At 46.8% G+C, this 17,466-nt stretch overlaps 1 protein-coding gene across 1 annotated transcript in view; it reads left to right on the forward strand.

The window, feature by feature from the left end:
• The window catches only part of LOC130492912 (excitatory amino acid transporter 3), a 64,105-nt gene that overhangs the window by 21,113 nt on the left and 25,526 nt on the right, over window positions 1-17,466 (forward strand). Inside the window, exon 2 of the mRNA XM_056866686.1 lies at window positions 7,306-7,446. Within this exon, the coding sequence (XP_056722664.1) occupies window positions 7,306-7,446 (141 nt within the window). The remainder of the gene's footprint in view (window positions 1-7,305; window positions 7,447-17,466) is intronic.

The following is a 17,466-nucleotide window of genomic DNA, read 5'->3' on the forward strand; positions in this document are numbered from 1 at the left end:
CTATGAAAATAGTACCAGCCAAATGGTGTGATTAAAGTGGATAGTTTTGCGCTGTCCAGATCCAAGCGGATCGGCCAGAATTCACTTGCTGCATCTAGTAGTGACAATATGCAAGCACCAGCTAGCCATAGAAGGATGTCATCAATGGTGGGGAGGATATACTTTTCCCTTTTTACTGCTTTATTATGCTGTTTCAGATCTATGCAGATTCGCACTGAACCATCCTTTTTTGGTATTGGCACCATTGGAGCACACCAATCAGTGGGTTCTGTAATTTGCTCTATAACCCCACATTGAACCATCCTATCTAATTCAGCTTTCATTTTAGGGAGGAGCAGGACTGAAATAGTCATGTGTTGACAGCATAAAGTACAGCATTTCCTTTAACCTTGTCTTTATTGGGGCAATCTGCAGAGTTCCCAACTCATGTTAGGGTCCTATAGGGGAATTTTTCACGGAGATTTGCTGCGCTTTCGAATCTGATTTGTGTCGGTGCAAATTTTTGGTTATTCATTGCAGGTCTGCATTTTCCCAGAATGAGCAATAAAAGCCGCGTTATAACTGTGGCAACTGAAACCACTTTTGAGTCGTCCTTTCCTGTTGGCGCGTGTTTTTTTGCTCAGAGGCCCATGAAGAATTGTTTGCTTCGGTTCCGCTACCCCTGCCCGTGATGTCTACTTTCTCCTCCCCCAAGAACGGTGATTGGCTGGGGGAGTTTCATGCTCGGACAAGAATACTGCCCCTTTTGCTGCCTGCCTGCCTGCCTAGAGTCCTGGCACTTCTCTCCCTCCGTTCCGGAGGCTGGCGGGCAGGTAGGTGGCACGCCTTCCCTGCCCCTCACCCAGGATGGGCCTTGGAGCTGGGCCCACACCTCCAAGCCCAGGGGGACGTCTGACGGACGGCTCCAGGGGGAGACCGGCGGGGCCACGCCATGTGCGCCTCGCGCTCTGGGGGTGGTGGTGGTGGCAGCTCGGTCTAGGGCAGCTGGACCCGTGGGGGGGGGATGTTCAAGGGAAGGGGCTGTTCGCCCCTCTATCCCAGCGGGGAGGGGGGATTTTTGAGAATTAGGATGGGAAAAATGTGCATCTTGAGAGCGGAAAACCCAAGGCAAAACTCCCTCCTATCACTCTTCTAAAGAGGGGCAGCCAGTCTGCTCTGGGTCTCCCTCCTCTCTCTCGATGTACTGGGGCCGGATCAGGGCCGGCGCACAAGCCAGGGGCCTTCTTTCCTTCCCCTCCCCCGCCATGCACACTGGCTGGATCGGGGCTGGCGCGCAAGCCAGGAGCCCTCCTCTCTCTCACGATGCACTGGGGCCAGATCATGGCCAGAGCGCAAGCTGGGGCCTTCTTTCCTCTTCCCCCCGCCATGCACACTGGCTGGATCGGGGCCGGCGCGCAAGCCAGGAGCCCTCCTCTCTCTCACGATGCACTAGGCCGGATCAGGGCTGGCGCAAGCCAGGGGCCTTCTTTCCTTCCCCCCCCACCCACCATGCACACTGGCTGGATCAGGGCCGGCGAGCAAGCCAGGAGCCTTCTTTCCTCTTCCCCCCCCCCACCGCCATGCACACTGGCTGGATCGGGGCCGGCGAGCAAGCCAGGAGCCCTCCTCTCTCACACGATGCACTAGGCCGGATCAGGGCCGGCGCGCAAGCCAGGGGCCTTCTTTCCTCTCCCCCCCCCGCCATGCACACTGGCTGGATCGGGGCCGGCGAGCAAGCCAGGAGCCCTCCTCTCTCTCACGATGCACTGGCTTTAATGCAAGAGGTTTACAGTGGCCATTTATGCACTGGAGGTTTTTCCTTGGATTTGCTGCTCTCTAGATGCACCCTTTCCCCATCCAAATTCTCAAAACTCAACAATCAGCCCCCAAGAAGAGTTTTGAGAATTAGGATTGGGAAAATGTGCATCTAGAGAGCGGCAAATCCAAGGCACACCTCTTGGCACATGGATGCAATTCCTGCCCCCCCCCCCCCCAATCTTGTCTTTCATTAAAGGGCAATGGGTTCCACACCTATAGAAAATAGAGGGAAGCTTTGAGGAAAGCACTGCCTTCCGCCCCCACCCCCCAATTTGAAATCTGACTGTTCCAAAAGCAGAACAGAGCGAGGGTGGAATAAAAATGGAGGAGACCAGAGGGACTGGTGGTTGGTTTTTGCGCTGGGGCTGGTGAACCGCACGAGGTAATCTGCTGGGCGGAGTTGGGGCGGAGTTGGGGGCTGGCATAAACAATGAGCTTGTTGGAAAGGGAGGCCTCCTGCAAAAGGGACAGACCAAACCGTTGTCAAATAGAGCGTACTTTGTTCCCATGAAAAACCAAAACTACAGATAATTGACGGGGATAAATCGCCGCCATAAAAAAAACATTTAAATTGGGTTTTTTATTGGTCCGTGGCAAAAGAGAAGCAAAATCTACCGTGAAAAATGCCCTATAGGGAGTTTATCTAGATGATATATCAAACCCATTGTGACAGCAATGTCCTGGCTCAGTAGGTTGTTAGCTTGGGTTCAAAGCACATAGACTTTAAAACTGTAGTTCTCCGCTTTGTATTGAGTTTGAGCATGGAAATATCCTGCACAACTCAGACTAGCTCTCCCTGGTCTAGAAAATACAGAAGACATTTAAAGGAGAGGAGGAGGACTTTTAAGGCACCAATAGACTGACTCTGAGATAACACTGACTATTTTGAAGTCTAGAGAAGTGTAGAGGAAGGCCCAGTGACTATTTTGAAGTCTAGAGGAAGGCCCTTGATTTGTAATGATATCACCCATGGGTCAGTAGTGGTTGCAGAACAGCAGACTGGTTCCAAAAAAACCTGATCCTGTTTAGTTTTATGACTTTTGTCACCTGAGTGCAACATACAATAGCAAACATACAAGCAACCTCTATGTCCTCCAAAACAGGCCCCTAATGTGCTGTGGAAAAGGGCATGCTCAGAAAGCTGTGTGTCCAGCAAAGACTGCTGTCCTTTTGCATTTGTCGCACTCAGCAGTCTTTGCTGGACACACAGCTTTCTGAGCATGCCTCTTTCCACAGTGCGTGCACTTAGGGGCCTGTTGTGGAGAACAGGGAGATTGCTTGTGAGATTTAGTGGGGCATTTCTGGGAAGGTTGTAAGCCTGTCTCCATCCAACTAGAGTACTTGGGACACCACATTTTCTGAGATATTTCCTGAAGCCTTGCGAATGCTCCTTGGTCATGGACTTGCTCCTTGATCAGTTCTGAATTCCTGATCATTTGTATTGCCCCTTCTAAGGTGAGGTCACATTTCAGTTGTAGTTGCTGGGATAGGTCTTTGTCTAAATGCCCACTACTAATTGATCCTGAATTGTTTCGCTTTTGCAGCCACCAAAATCACAGGCCTCTTCTTTCTTTTGCAGCTATCATATGTAGGTCTCAGCAGACTCCTCTCGCTTCTGTTTTCTCTGATGAAAGCAGACCTTCCCATGAATGAGGTTCCATTTGGGCACAAAATAGCCATCAAATTTCCCCAAGACAAGACTATAGTCGTCCCCATCAGGAGTGAAAGTAGGGTTGCCAACCTCCAGCAAATAGCTGGAGATCTCCTACTATTACAACTGATCTCCAGCCAATAGAGATCAGTTCACCTGGAGAAAATGGCCACTTTGGCAATTGGACTCTATGGCTAGAGTTGCCAGGTCCAATTTGGGAAATACCTGGAGATTTTTGGGGCGGTGCTTATCAAGAATGTGGTGTCATGTTGTGAGGTCACATCCTGTGGTGTCACTTCCAGGTCAAAGGTCAAGTGATGTCACTCCCAGGGCAACCTCAACCCACCTATTCCTGTGATTTCACTTCCAGAACCACTTCCTGTGGGGTCACTTTTTCCTCATTTAAATTTTAAAAACCCAGTGATCACAGATAGTCTCTCATTCCATACAGATAGTAGCCTACGGATACAGTCAGTAGCTCTTTGATCACACAGAGACGTGTTTGTGTGTTTTGCTGTCAAGTCACAGCTGATTTATGGCAACCCCATAGGATTTTCAATGCAAGAGACTTCCAGAGATGATTTGCCATTGCCTGCCTCCACATCAGATGCAGAGGATTTTATTTATTTACTTCCTGTATACCTCACCTTTCTCCCTAACGGGGTCCCAAAGGGGCTTCCATAGTTTTCCTCTTCTCAATTTTATCTTCACAACAACCACCCTGTGAAGTAGGTGAGGTTGAGAGAGGGCAACTGGCACTAGGTCACCCCGTGAGCTTCCATGCCAGAGTTAGGATTTGAAACTGAGTCTCTCACATCCTAGTCTAATAGTATTATTACTGTGCCACAATTTAATATTTTCAAGTTCTGCCAATAATCCACAAAAGAACCAACTCTCCCTACATCCCATACTCATATGCTGCTTTAGCAGCTCCTTATAAAGGATATAATTCACAACAACCTTGGCCTTTCCCTTAAACATTTGGTGGAATAGAGGAGTAAGTGATCAAATGTTTGTATATACCACCAAATCCTTCAAACAGAGAACCATAATAAGCAGCTCTAGTTACTTTCATGTAATAGAATAGCTAAGAATCAGGCTATGCTTAAAATCATGGAATCACAGAATCTTAACTCGGAAATGAACTCGCTTGATAGCCTCAGCTTCAGATCGCTTCTATGCAGTTGTTCGATGTCCCTGATATCACAGCTGTCAAGAGAAATAAAAACCTCGTATTAGCTTCTGGTCATTTCATATTAGCTTTCTGGTCATTTATTTCAAGTGGTGCCCACTGAAAAAAGCCATGCTTTCTTGGGCACTCAGACAGGCCAACCCAGTTTGGTTGAAGCAGGCCCCAAGAGGGAGTGAAGCAGCAGCTAGAGGTGGTGAAAGATTTCCCAGAGACCAGCTTGGCCATGGCCAAGGGCAACACCTGGCTCTTGTTGCCAGGATTCTGCTCATAAGAGAAAGAGGGGGAGGAGGCAAGGCACCCAACAGCATGGCTGTCATACCATGCACACCCCCATTTATGATCCATCCTCCTAGAAAAAGGGCAAATGATATATCCCTTTTTTGGATTACAGCCGTACATTGGCACAGAGCATCCACAGAATACAGAATATCTACTACTAGGACCAACCAAGTGTCACATAATAGAGGGCAAACGTTTGAGTTCTCCAGAATTCTTCAGGCTAGATGTTACCCCCCTCCCAAAAAAGAGGAAAGGAAAAGAAAACAAAGCTAGTGGCTGGTTTGTGATGTAAAGTCTTGGTGTAGTATGTGCTGTGCCAGGTGTTAAGATGCATGCTGGGAGGTGCATATATTTTTTGCACTCCCTCAGGGGCATTGACTCATCTCCCCTGGGCACTGAGGCAGGATCATCCAGACCAGGGCTGGGGGGTTAAAGAGGGTGATAGTGATGGGCATGGGCCCCAGAAGGAATCCAAAGGGTACTTGGCTAGTTATGTCAGCTAGTGCCAAATTAAATGAACACATGAAGCTGCCTTATACTGAATCAGACCCTTGTTCCATCAAAGTCAGTATTGTCTACTCACACCGGCAGTGGCTCTCCAGGGTCTCAGGCAGAGGTCTTTCACATCACCTATTTGCCTAGTCCCTTTAACTGGATATGCCGGGGATTGAACTTGGGACCTTCGGCATGCCAAGCAGATGCTCTACCACTGAGTCACAGCCCCTCCCCAAAATGCAGCTTGGCCCTGGCCAGCCAAGAGCTATGCCAGCAACTCATCTTCCCCAGGACTGGAGGAAGAGAGTGAGGGGGAGAGGCACCTGCAAAGAGATGCTTGTCAGTGGAGGCAAGCACCGGGTAGCCAGCTCAGCACAGAAGAGCAGTGTTTCCCCAGCCAGCCAAAGGCAGAATCTGGCTCTTGTATAGGAGGAGCAGAGGGCAGCTCCTGCCTCTCCCTAGCCCAGGCTGGATGGGAAAAAATGAGGTGGAGGTAGAGGCACCTGGGAAGAGCCATAAGGCAGCAGCCAGATGGAAGTTGCTGGCTGTGGTGAAAAGGACGGGGAGGGAGGCGTACCAACAAAAGTGGGTAGGGAGGCAGATTCGAGTGAAGAGGAGCAACCTACCTCCTCCTCTAGCAACTAGCGGACCAACAGTGGAGCCTGGCCACATGCGGACATTTTTAAGGCAGCAATGCTCTGTGTTGGCCTCCATAGTCTCTGTGGTCATACCATAGAGACTATGGAGGGGAAATTATAGAGCATCCCTGGTTTTTTCTCCCGTCTGAACCTTTTCTTCAGTGGGCAGAGATGACTAATGGCGGGAGTTTGCCCGCCACTACCGGGAACATGGCAACCCTATCTATGGCACTGAAGTCCCTCTCCATGGCATTGAAGTCCCTCTCCTCTCCAAACTCCACCCTCCTCAGGCTTTGCCCCAAAAACCTCCCGCTGGTGGCGAAGAGGGACCTGGCAACCCTAAGTGAAAGCAAAGGAGGTAAAGATCTGCTCAGCTTGTGGGCCCATTGCATAGATTAGGGAGCATACCTGGATTTTCCTGGCTTCCACATTCAGTTTTGCCACAATACTGTAGCGAGAGAAGCATTGTTTCCAGTCAGGCCACCCAGCAGGACTTCTAAAATCAAAGGTTTCTGGTGGGGAAAACTTTGCCATTGTAGCTCTGTTGCATTGAGGGTTCAGACTTCTGACAACATGTTTTATTAATGCCGGAGACTTCAGTTATTGGTATAACAAGCTCTTTATTGAACTTTTATAACACAAAGGAAAGGTCAACAGTTCCTCCCTAGTGCCCGCTTCTCTTTCTTCCTTGGACTTCTACTAACTTCCTGTTCTTTTTTAGTTGCTCCTCCCCTGTTTCAACCTCTTAATTACAATTACATTTCACTACACATTCCTTAGAGAAATACTTTGAGTATTAGGGTTGCCAGGTCCCTCTTCGCAACCAGTGGGTTGTTTTTCGGGCAGAGCCTGAGGAGGAGGGGTTTGGGGAGGGGAGGGACTTCAATGCTATAGAGTCCAATTGCTAAAGCGGCTATTTTCTCCAGGTGAATTGACCTTTATCGGCTGAAGATCAATTGTAATAGGAGGAGACCTCAAGCTAGTACCTGGAGCTTGGCAATCCTATTGAGTATGCTCCAGTGGGAGGGCTGTAACAGAAAGGAGCTGTTCTAACTACCTATAAGAGTAAGATTAGCTACCTCCATGGTCTGAGGAAATCTTTTCCCACAGTCATCATGCTACTTTGGAAATAATACAAGTTTTAAGTCCTATGATTATTTGATTTGATGCTAAAATTAAAATTTCCTTCAAAACTTTTATTACCTGCTCTTTCTTGATACTAAATCTGCTTCTATATTTCTCTCTGATTTTAGGCATTGGACTAGGAGTTGCTGTTCGAGAATATGGCAAACTCTCCAGTCTCGACAAGTATTACTTTTCATTTCCAGGAGAGGTTCTGATGAGAATGCTTAAGCTCATCATATTACCATTAATTATATCAAGCATGATAACAGGTAAGACAAAAATTGTAATCATGTTTCATTTTGGCTTATTCTATAAATAAAACCTACATGGTAAAAATACCACATGGTTTCATTTATAGAATTAAGCATTTATTATTTACTCCCAGATCATAGTAATTCTGTTTAAGACACCAAATGTGTGTGTTGATAGGTTGATTTTTGTTTCATAAAATATTAGAGTAACATTTCCTGACCTGGATGGCCCACAGAAGCAAAGCAGGGTCAGCCCTGGTTAGTATTTGGATGGGAGACCACCAAGGAATACCAGGGTTGCTGGGCAGAGGAAGGCACTGGCAAACCACCTCTGTTAGTCTCTTGCCATGAAAACCCCACCAGAGGTCGCCATAAGTTGGCTGCGACTTGACGGCACTTCACACACACACACACACACACAACATTTTCTGAGTGATTTTCAAAGTAGCCCTAAACCAAATTTTGTGTATCTCTTTTCTTTCCTTAAAAAAAAAAAAGTACAATTCCAGTTTAAAATGTTGTGCTCACATTGTTTTCATAGAGTTAAGGCTACCTGCCATGCCAAGACCTTGATATATTCCCCACAAAAATCAGCAGGAATTGGCTTAAGCTGGTCTTTGATAATCACTCAGTGAATGGGGTTATGCACTAGCTTTAGAAAACTGATGCCAGCAAGCTTCACAACCAGTGAAGTTTTGCCTTCTCATTTAGTATAAAGAATAAAGATGATTAAGAAATGAAACTGCAGATTTAATGAGCATGAAAAGGTTGGAAAGCTATAATTGTTCACCCATCCCTTCAGTGTACATTTCAGTATAAGTTCATTGATGGATTCCAGTGATCCAGGATACAGTCATAAATATTTTGAAAATAAGTGCTAGATAATAGAACTAAATTCTATTAATAAGTCTTTCAGGAAGTTCCTTAAAGTAATTGCTATAGCTAACAATAAACAAGCTCCGAAAGCATCAAAAACAGACCAGCCACAGACAAGGTAAGCTGTCTCTACTCAGAGGTCTCCCCAAATATGCAGAAAAATATGATGTCATAAATAACCAAAAGGTGGAAAATCCCAAAGCTGGCCAATGCTGAGAGTCAGTTGAGACAGTTAACAGAAAAAAATGAGATGAGGATATTATCCTGCTGAGGGATTATATAATCCTGGGCTAGACAAAAAAATGCTGAAATGAATTTGTGTTTGTGTATAGATGTTCATGTGTTCATGCAGGGCCTAGAAACTTTTACCCTTTCCATTTAAAAATGGGCTTTAGACAGCCTTCTGCAAAGTAGGTGTGCTCCATATGTTGTGAGGAAGGGAGTAAGGGAAAACATAAGAATGAACCTCTGATCCTTTGGTTTCCCTGACTTCAAGTTGCATGGTTGCCCTTCCTGCCTTACATATTATACAAGCAAAAAACCTTTGCCTCACCCTGAATGTGCCAGTTAGCAGTTTAGGATGAGAAACTGGATAAGGCCAAAATTTCTGCCTGTTTCTCTCCTACCCCTGGACTCTACTAGCAAGTGAAATGACAAATAGCTTGGATGGCCCTGGCAAAGAGCTATAAAAAATGAGAGCTCAACCAATGCCTGTAAGCCAGCAGTAGGTTTGGGAGAGATGCTGTGCAATCAGGGATGCCTGTGTATGGCCTGAACAAGGCCTAAGATCCAGTATAGTCTATGGGGATTTTTTTCAAAGCTCCTGTGGGGGCATTTTTGGAGGTAGTCCCTAAATTTGCAGTGTGGCTGCAAGGGACTCTCCTTAGACAGTCACTGAAGTTTGGTGAACTTTAGGACAGGGGGTCCAATTTTATGGGCCCGCAAAGGGGTCATCCTCATCCTCCAGGCATTTGCGAGCTGAGCTGTCCATTGGTTTTCAGGTTCAGAAGTTCAGTGTGGCCGAGAACTGGCAGAAAGAGCCAATTGACAGGCTGGCGCCTCAAAGTCTGGGGGCTCCCTTTGTATCTGGGGCGCATAGCAGGATGTCCATGCATATTAGCTTCCAAACTGAGGGAAACGGCTTAAATCCAACAAAAATAAAGCATGGAAAACATTTCTTTTGGTGGCAAATGACATCCTGTGAACAGTCCTTTATTATGGTAATCAAAAATCTGATTTCAAGAGATGGTCACGGTGAGGGGAAGCAAAGCCTCTACTTGCGGTGACCTTCAGTTTCAGAGCAGGTTTTCAGAGCAGGGAGGGGTGATATCGGAGCCAGCCAAAGTCATGACCAAGGCAGCTCTTGTGAAGGAGATTGCTCATCTGTTCAGGTGAAGGGTCTTCTTCAAAAGCCCAATAAGTAGCTGTAGAAGCTGCTGTTTTTTAGTTGGAGGGTATATCCCTCCGGACGGGACTGGGTGAGCCCTGTCTTTTAAAATGACCCTTCCAGACTAGTTTGGTCTGACCAAGCTGGCTCCAATTATATGACCCCTACCTCAAAAGGGCCCCAACTGTGGGGCCCTAACAAAACCAGAAAAAAAGTTAGAAAAATGGGAGAAAACACAGAACCGTGCATCTGAGCAAAGGCAAATAGCCTATTTGGCTTTGGGCAGATCCCCAGATTTTGATGTTCAGTAAACCTGAAACCCGAAAATTACTGGAACAGCTAATTATGGGTTTAATTTTGGTTCGGGTTTATTGATATGACAACCCTAGTAACAGTCGGAGATGCAGAGAAGACTGTTTTATGGGCTCCTTTGCCATTAATGAGTACCCATCGGCATAGCCTGGCTGCAGGTCCCTGATCAAGGATATGAGGGAGGGAAGCCACAAGTTGTGCCACTGACCACTGCAGCTGCATGAAACTGTGCAAGCATATGCCCCCCTCAGCCAGAGGAACATGGGATTGCCGGTCACCATTTGGCAACCCTGGAGGCCAAGAGAGGAACCTCCCAAGACTTCCTCCAGAGTTTTGTGTTCTGCCTTTTATTTTTGCTTTGTTCTCCTGTAAAGGGAATGGGGTGACAGTGTCTTCATAGCTAGGAATTCCCACCTTGAGTGAGCAGGAAATATTCTGCTTAATCAGTTCATGGGTTCATTTCTGCCGGCAAAGGACATTTGCAGAAGCAGAATTCTTTCTGAGCATTCAGCCACTTCAGGACGTGGAAGGAACCACTCATCTGTACAGATGACTGATCCCTCCACTGGGAGTCCACTGCAAAGCCCATGGGGTGGTACTCTGGTGCAGCCGCCCACCCCAACCCCCAGCAGAGGCTGGTGCCATCCAAAACACCTTCACCTGTGCAACGTACATCTCTGAAGCAATGGCAAATGCTGGATCCACCTTGACAGCTGCTCCACAGGAGTGTGCCCCTGTAAGTGAATGAGTTCAAGAATTGTGAGGTTACCCACTCCATTCAGCCTGGTGGGGCTCTGCCCTCTCCCACAAAGGGGGAGCCCAGCAAATGAATGAGCTGACAACCAATTGTAGGGGCAATTGCTTAGGCTCCCTCTCCCGGCAGCTCTCCTGGCCCAGACCCCATGCATTGGCTGCTGCAGTGGGGGGGGGGGCACTTGGGTCTTTTTGGCTCAATGGGCACCTATGGGTAGCACTGGGTTTTATTTTGGCACAACTTTGTGCCTCTGTCAGGGGGCATTTCCAGGCTGAAAGGACTTAGGGAGTGGATTAACTCCAGCCACACTCCACAATCTGGAGAGAACTGCCGAGGGGAAGACATTCAGTCTGGCGAGCATAAAAGCCCGACAATGGAGGGGATTGGTGATGTTTTGAATGTAAGGAGCTCCTCCGGGGGTATAAGTCGACAATCCTTGAAAACAGGGGGAACATGTCATATTGGAGCCTGCATTTATAATCTGTTCCTCAATGTCCCTAATTCTTTGCCAGATGGTAAAGAGAATTTGGGACATTTATTTATTAGTTTGTTTGCTTCCTTTACACTCTGCCTTTCTCACATAGACTCAAGGTGGATTACATACTTCAAACCAATGCAATGGAAAACATCAACCAATAGTTGTCTTACTTGCATATACAATCTTCCTGCATTTTTACACACGTACACCAGTAACTGTGCTCACTGTAGTTGCAGCTTTGCTATATAAGAAGAATATAGCTTGCACAATGAGGTGTCTAGGTAGGGATGTACATATAGCTAGCAATCTGCAAATTCAGAATTATTTACTACATAACATTATGTACCATATTACAACACTCCTGCCCAGGCAAGTAAAAGAGATGTAAATGCACATTTGCTGTCACATACTAACTTTCAGGCTAATCAAATAAATGAACACTGACCTAAAACAGGGATTTGTATTTCAGCATGGACAGTAGGGAAAAAGGATTTGTTCAAAAATTATCTATATGCTCTTGTACAGCCCCTGTTCATTTTAGTGGATTGTGGATTTTGACTAGAATATTTGAAGTGGATAGTGGCAAACACAATTTCCAAATCTGGAAGATGGTCATATCAGGAACTGCGATCCACTAAAATAAGCTGTTTTGGGACCAACTAGCATCATTTAAAAGAAAAGATTATAAAACAGAGATTATAAGGCAGAGAAGGGATCAAGTATCACCTCATTCCACATCTTGTATATATTGTATATATCTCTTGAAGGCAATGTTACTGACCTATTAACTGGAAACTTATAAAATTCCTTGGCCTGCAGGTGTTCTTCGTGTTGTCTGTGGTATTCTTGAGGCACTATCCAATTAATAAAGCAATGTGTTTCCACTGATCATCTATCCCATAGGCTCTCGGTGGCTTATATAGTAAACAAATCTTTGGTTTCACTTCCCTAGTCCCTGTACCTTTCTTTTTTCTTTTTTGTGAAGTCTTTTTCAATGCAGTTGAGGGCGGGGGAGAGAGAATGATAGAAAGAATTCTGTAACTTCTTTCTGATTGTTTTCAAACATCAGGCTTGAGAATAAGAGCAGCTTCATTTGTATTAGGAAAGCTCCACTGAAAAGAGGGTGCATCAGTGGCATGCATGGAGAAATGGCAACCGATGTCTCTACACCACACTAAGATCCAAAAATTCAAAACTGACATAGAACTACAGTTGCCAACTCCAGATTGGGAAATACCTGGAGATTTTTTGGGTGGAGCCTGAGGAGGGCGGGGTTTGGAGAGGGGAGAGTCTTCAATGCCATAGAGCCCAATTGCCAAAGTGCCCATTTTCTCCAGATATATTGATCTCTATAAGCTGAAAATCTGTTGTAATAGTGGGAGATCTCCAGCTACTACCTGGAGGTTTAAACACAGTACAAATCAAGAGGCAAAGCGGCTCCAATGGACTCGGAGAGAAAGCGAGCTCCAAAAAAACAAATGGAAAACCCAGACTGGATTTCCTTCATAGTGCTAAACACCAAAACTGTGCCAGCTTAATAAAGATCAAAGTTCATCAAATTAAGCCGCAGTTGGAAATTAAATTACTTCATCCCGAGATGGGAGACCGATAAGACCCATTTCGCCGTGGCTTTGTCCATCGGGGAAGTGAAAGGTAGCAAGAGATGAATATCTATCTCAGACGCTGAAAAGCATGTAGAGCCACGGCGAAATGGGTCTTACCGGTCTCCCATCTCGGGATGAAGTAATTTAATTTCCAACTGCGGCTTAATTTGTTGAACTTTGATCTTTATTACGCTGGCACAGTTTTGGTGTTTAGCGCTACGAAGGAAATCCAGTCCAGGTTTTCCATTTGTTATTTGGAGCTCGCTTTCTCTCCGAGTCCATTGGAGCTGCTTCGCCTCTTGGTGTGATTTGTACTGTGTTTACAACTACCTGGAGGTTGGAAACCCTATGTAGAACTTTGAGTGTCATCATGGGAGTAGGGGGAGGTTACAAGTCACACATACAATCTCCATCACTGCTGCCTTGTAATGTGTAAAATCACATTAAATGTGATGTGGTTTATATACGCCCTTCCATCTTATGGCAGGGTTTCCTTTCATCATGGAAGAATCCAATTTAAAGACTGCATGAGAATTAATTTTTATTTTTCTAATTAAAATTATTGCAGTTTTAAATAAATTCATTTTATTTTTCTAAGAAGTCTGACCACAGACGATTACAAATCAGTACACACACACACACACACACACGTATATAAATAAATTTAGCCATCAAGTCATAGCAAGAGATGTTCAGAGGTGGTTTGCCATTGTCTGCCTCTGCATTGTGACTATGGGCTTCCAAGTACAAACCAGGGGTGACCCTGCTTAGCTTCCCACATCTGACAACATCGAGTTAGCCTTGGCTATCCAGGACAGGGCACAAAAATAGTACTCATGCATACCGTATATACCCGTGTATAAGCCGACCCGCGTATAAGCCGAGGTGCCTAATTTCTCCCCAAAAATGGGGAAAAATTAGGCACCCGCGTATAAGCCGAGGGTCGGCTTATAACCCCTCCCCCCCCCCGCAGACTTACCTGACGGGCTCCCGGGAGCAAGCGGTGCGGCCCAGGAAGCGGCGGCGCGGCCAGGCGGGGGCCTGGGCAGCCTCTGCGCCGCCGCAGGAGGCCACTCCCGGCCCCAGGAAGCGGCGCGGCAGGGCGGGGGCCGGGGCAGCCTCCGCGCAGCTGCAGGAGGCCGCTCCCGGCGGCAGGAAACAACGCGGGCTCAGCGGCGGCGGCGGTGGTAAGTTCCCTCCTCCCTCCCTCCTCCTCCCTCCCTCCCCCCTCTACCGTATTGACCCGCGTATAAGCCGAGGCCGGCTTTTTCAGCCCTTTTTTTGGGCTGAAAAACTCGGCTTATACGCGAGTATATACGGTATATAAAATCTCCCTTGTATTATCTGCTCTCCCAAAAAATGTATTACTTATGGTTGGATATATCTTAATGAAATCAGTAGAAATGAAAAGTTTTGAGGAAGCTGTGACCATTAAGAGCTGAAACATAGCTAAACAAAGTTAACATTGCGCTTTATAAAATTTTGATTTTGATTTTGAAGTGAAATCTGTGATAACTTCAAAATGATCCTGCTTAGCTTCCCACATCTGACAACATCGAGTTAGCCTTGGCTATCCAGGACAGGGCACAAAAATAGTACTCATGCATACCGTATATACCCGTGTATAAGCCGACCCGCGTATAAGCCGAGGTGCCTAATTTCTCCCCAAAAATGGGGAAAAATTAGGCACCCGCGTATAAGCCAAGGGTCGGCTTATAACCCCTCCCCCCCCCCCCGCAGACTTACCTGACGGGCTCCCGGGAGCAAGCGGTGCGGCCCTGGTGGCAGCGGTGGTGCACCCGGCAGGGGCTGGAGCAGCCTCCCTGCAGTTGCAGGAGGCCGCTTCCAGCCCCAGGAAGCGGCGGCGCGGCTGGGTGGGGGCCAGGCAGCCTCTGCACAGCCGCAGGAGGCCGCCCCAGGACCCAGGAAGCGGCGGCGCGGCCGGGCAGGAGCCGGGGCAGCCTCTGCGCCGCCGCAGGAGGCCGCTCCCGGCCCCAGGAAGCGGCGGCGCGGCCGGGCGGGGGCTGGGGCAGCCTCTGCGCCGCCGCAGGAGGCCGCCCCCGGCCCCAGGAAGCGGCGGCGCGGCCGGGCGGGGGCCTGGGCAGCCTCTGCGCCGCCGCAGGAGGCCACTCCCGGCCCCAGGAAGCGGCGGCGCGGCAGGGCGGGGGCCGGGGCAGCCTCCGCGCAGCTGCAGGAGGCCGCTCCCGGCGGCAGGAAACAACGCGGGCTCAGCGGCGGCGGCGGCGGTAAGTTCCCTCCTCCCTCCTCCCTCCCTCCTCCTCCCTCCCTCCCCCCTCTACCGTATTGACCCGCGTATAAGCCGAGGCCGGCTTTTTCAGCCCTTTTTTTGGGCTGAAAAACTCGGCTTATACCCGAGTATATACGGTATATAAAATCTCCCTTGTATTATCTGCTCTCCCAAAAAATGTATTACTTATGGTTGGATATATCTTAATGAAATCAGTAGAAATGAAAAGTTTTGAGGAAGCTGTGACCATTAAGAGCTGAAACATAGCTAAACAAAGTTAACATTGCGCTTTATAAAATTTTGATTTTGATTTTGAAGTGAAATCTGTGATAACTTCAAAATGATCCTGGGAAGCTTTTACAGACTGCTGAAACTGGCTTAGTAAAAGGTGCTGTAGGGGATTAGTGCTTGATACAATTTTTAAATGTATTTACTTTTATATAGCTCCCTCTTGCAATGCCTTTCTCCTTTGCAATACTCCCTTTTGTTCCCCCAGCCATCAGTTAGGAAATAAAATAGGAAAATAAGTGATGGTCCAGATACTGTGCAGATTTTAATTAGTTGCCCTTTGCAATAAACATATCTGGGGAAGTGGTGATATCCTGAGTCCAATTCGAATGGTGGGTATCATTCAGCATACACAGAGGATAGTCATGTCACTTCACTGGCAAGCACAAAAACAATAATTCTACTCCTGTTACCATTCTGAAGTTTTATGACCATGCTGCAACTTGATAAGTGATACAACAAGTGCAAGCCAGTTTTGGACGCCAGTACTGGTCATCAAAGACCATTGTCTGGGCAATGTCCTGGATCACAGTCCATTCTCATCATACTGACATTTTGTGGCTGTTGAGGTGTAATGCAGTCTGGTATATGAGTAACATCATCTAAGTTATAATATGACCATCAACGTGTCTTAAATGCTGTGATCATTGGCTTTGTTAGGAAGAGGCCATGCTTTGGAAGCTGAGCTGCAGCCCTAAGGACACTTTCCTGGGAGTAAGCCCCTTTCTTCTAGTAGACCTGCTTAGGCTTGCTCCCTATGTGTAGCAAATTGGCCATGTAACTCTACCAAAAATTTCATACTGTAACCAGCATTTTAAAAAATCAGCCTCCTTTGCCAAACTGAGGTAATTGTGTGAAACAGACTTTAGTCCAATGTCCAGTTTCAAAAGAACTTATTTCAGTGTTTGTGCTTGGTAAAAGACTAGCCACACTATGTGACAAAGAAAGTGATTCAGTTGGTTGAAGACAAGACTTTTGTCTTTGCTGTCTGTATCTCATGCAAGCAGAACAACAACCCATTGTCTGTCCTGGGAACAGGCCAAGTATACAGTATGAAATCAATCACTGTAAAGAAAGGATTTATGCCATGATCATCAAATATAGCAGTGTTGGCAGAGGCAGTTAAACAGGCCAGGCGTTTGCTGATTCTGTTTAATGACCAATTTATTGTGTGGGCTAAATGGAATAAAAGAAGAAATGGAATCTGTCAGTCTCCCTCTAATAGCTGTGTGACTTGTTCTGGCCTTGCTGAAAGCTCTAAAAAGGGATGAGGGAGATCTCTTGATTTACATTCAGTGATGACTTTCAGATGGCAGCAGTGGCTAAATTCTAAAAAAAGAGGTGGTGAAGTTCAAGTCTGTCTGAAAGACACACCTTGGAAGGCATGTGCCATACTCTCATGTTGTGAGGGACCAACCGAGGTCACTCAGCAAAGGGAATGAACTCCTCACATGTTTAAAGGCACAATTTCCTTCATTGTTAGCTTACATGGTCTAGAATTGAGCCATGCTTAATTAAAATATTGTTTTAGGGATCGTACGTAGCAAATTCTATCAGATTAAGTCCTGGAACTATAGTGGGGCTTTTAAAAATGCTGAACTATTTAAGGCAAGGATGTTGAAGCAGACAGTTATAATACAGAGTGGGATTTACACCTTTGCATGGAGACCTGTCAGTAGTACAGGAGAAACCACCAGGGCTCCTGAACAGACAACTTTCTCCTAGCTGTACAGGGGTACCTACATTAATCTTTTGAGGCAGGGTCAGGACAAGCTCCTCTCCACCATCCTTATATAATATCCTAGTACATTTTTCCCCAAAGGAACCTTGAAAAGTAACACAGATGTGCACAGGGTGGGATATTGTGACAAGTGGTAAAGTCAGTTGGGCTACCTAGAAGAATGGGGACATATGTCCCAACTGTAGTAGCACATTTTCCCTTTTGTATGGGCATGATCTGCAGGGCTGTGAATTAAATTCCAGTGCAGCCAAATAAAAGCAACACCTGTACCAGAGAATGGTAAAGAACAACTCCTAGCAGCAGCATGATAGGGTGCCAAGATTCCCTTGCAGCACTAGATCTTTGGGCGG

Source organism: Euleptes europaea, unplaced genomic scaffold (assembly GCF_029931775.1).
Source record: "Euleptes europaea isolate rEulEur1 unplaced genomic scaffold, rEulEur1.hap1 H_2, whole genome shotgun sequence".
NCBI lineage: Eukaryota > Metazoa > Chordata > Lepidosauria > Squamata > Sphaerodactylidae > Euleptes > Euleptes europaea.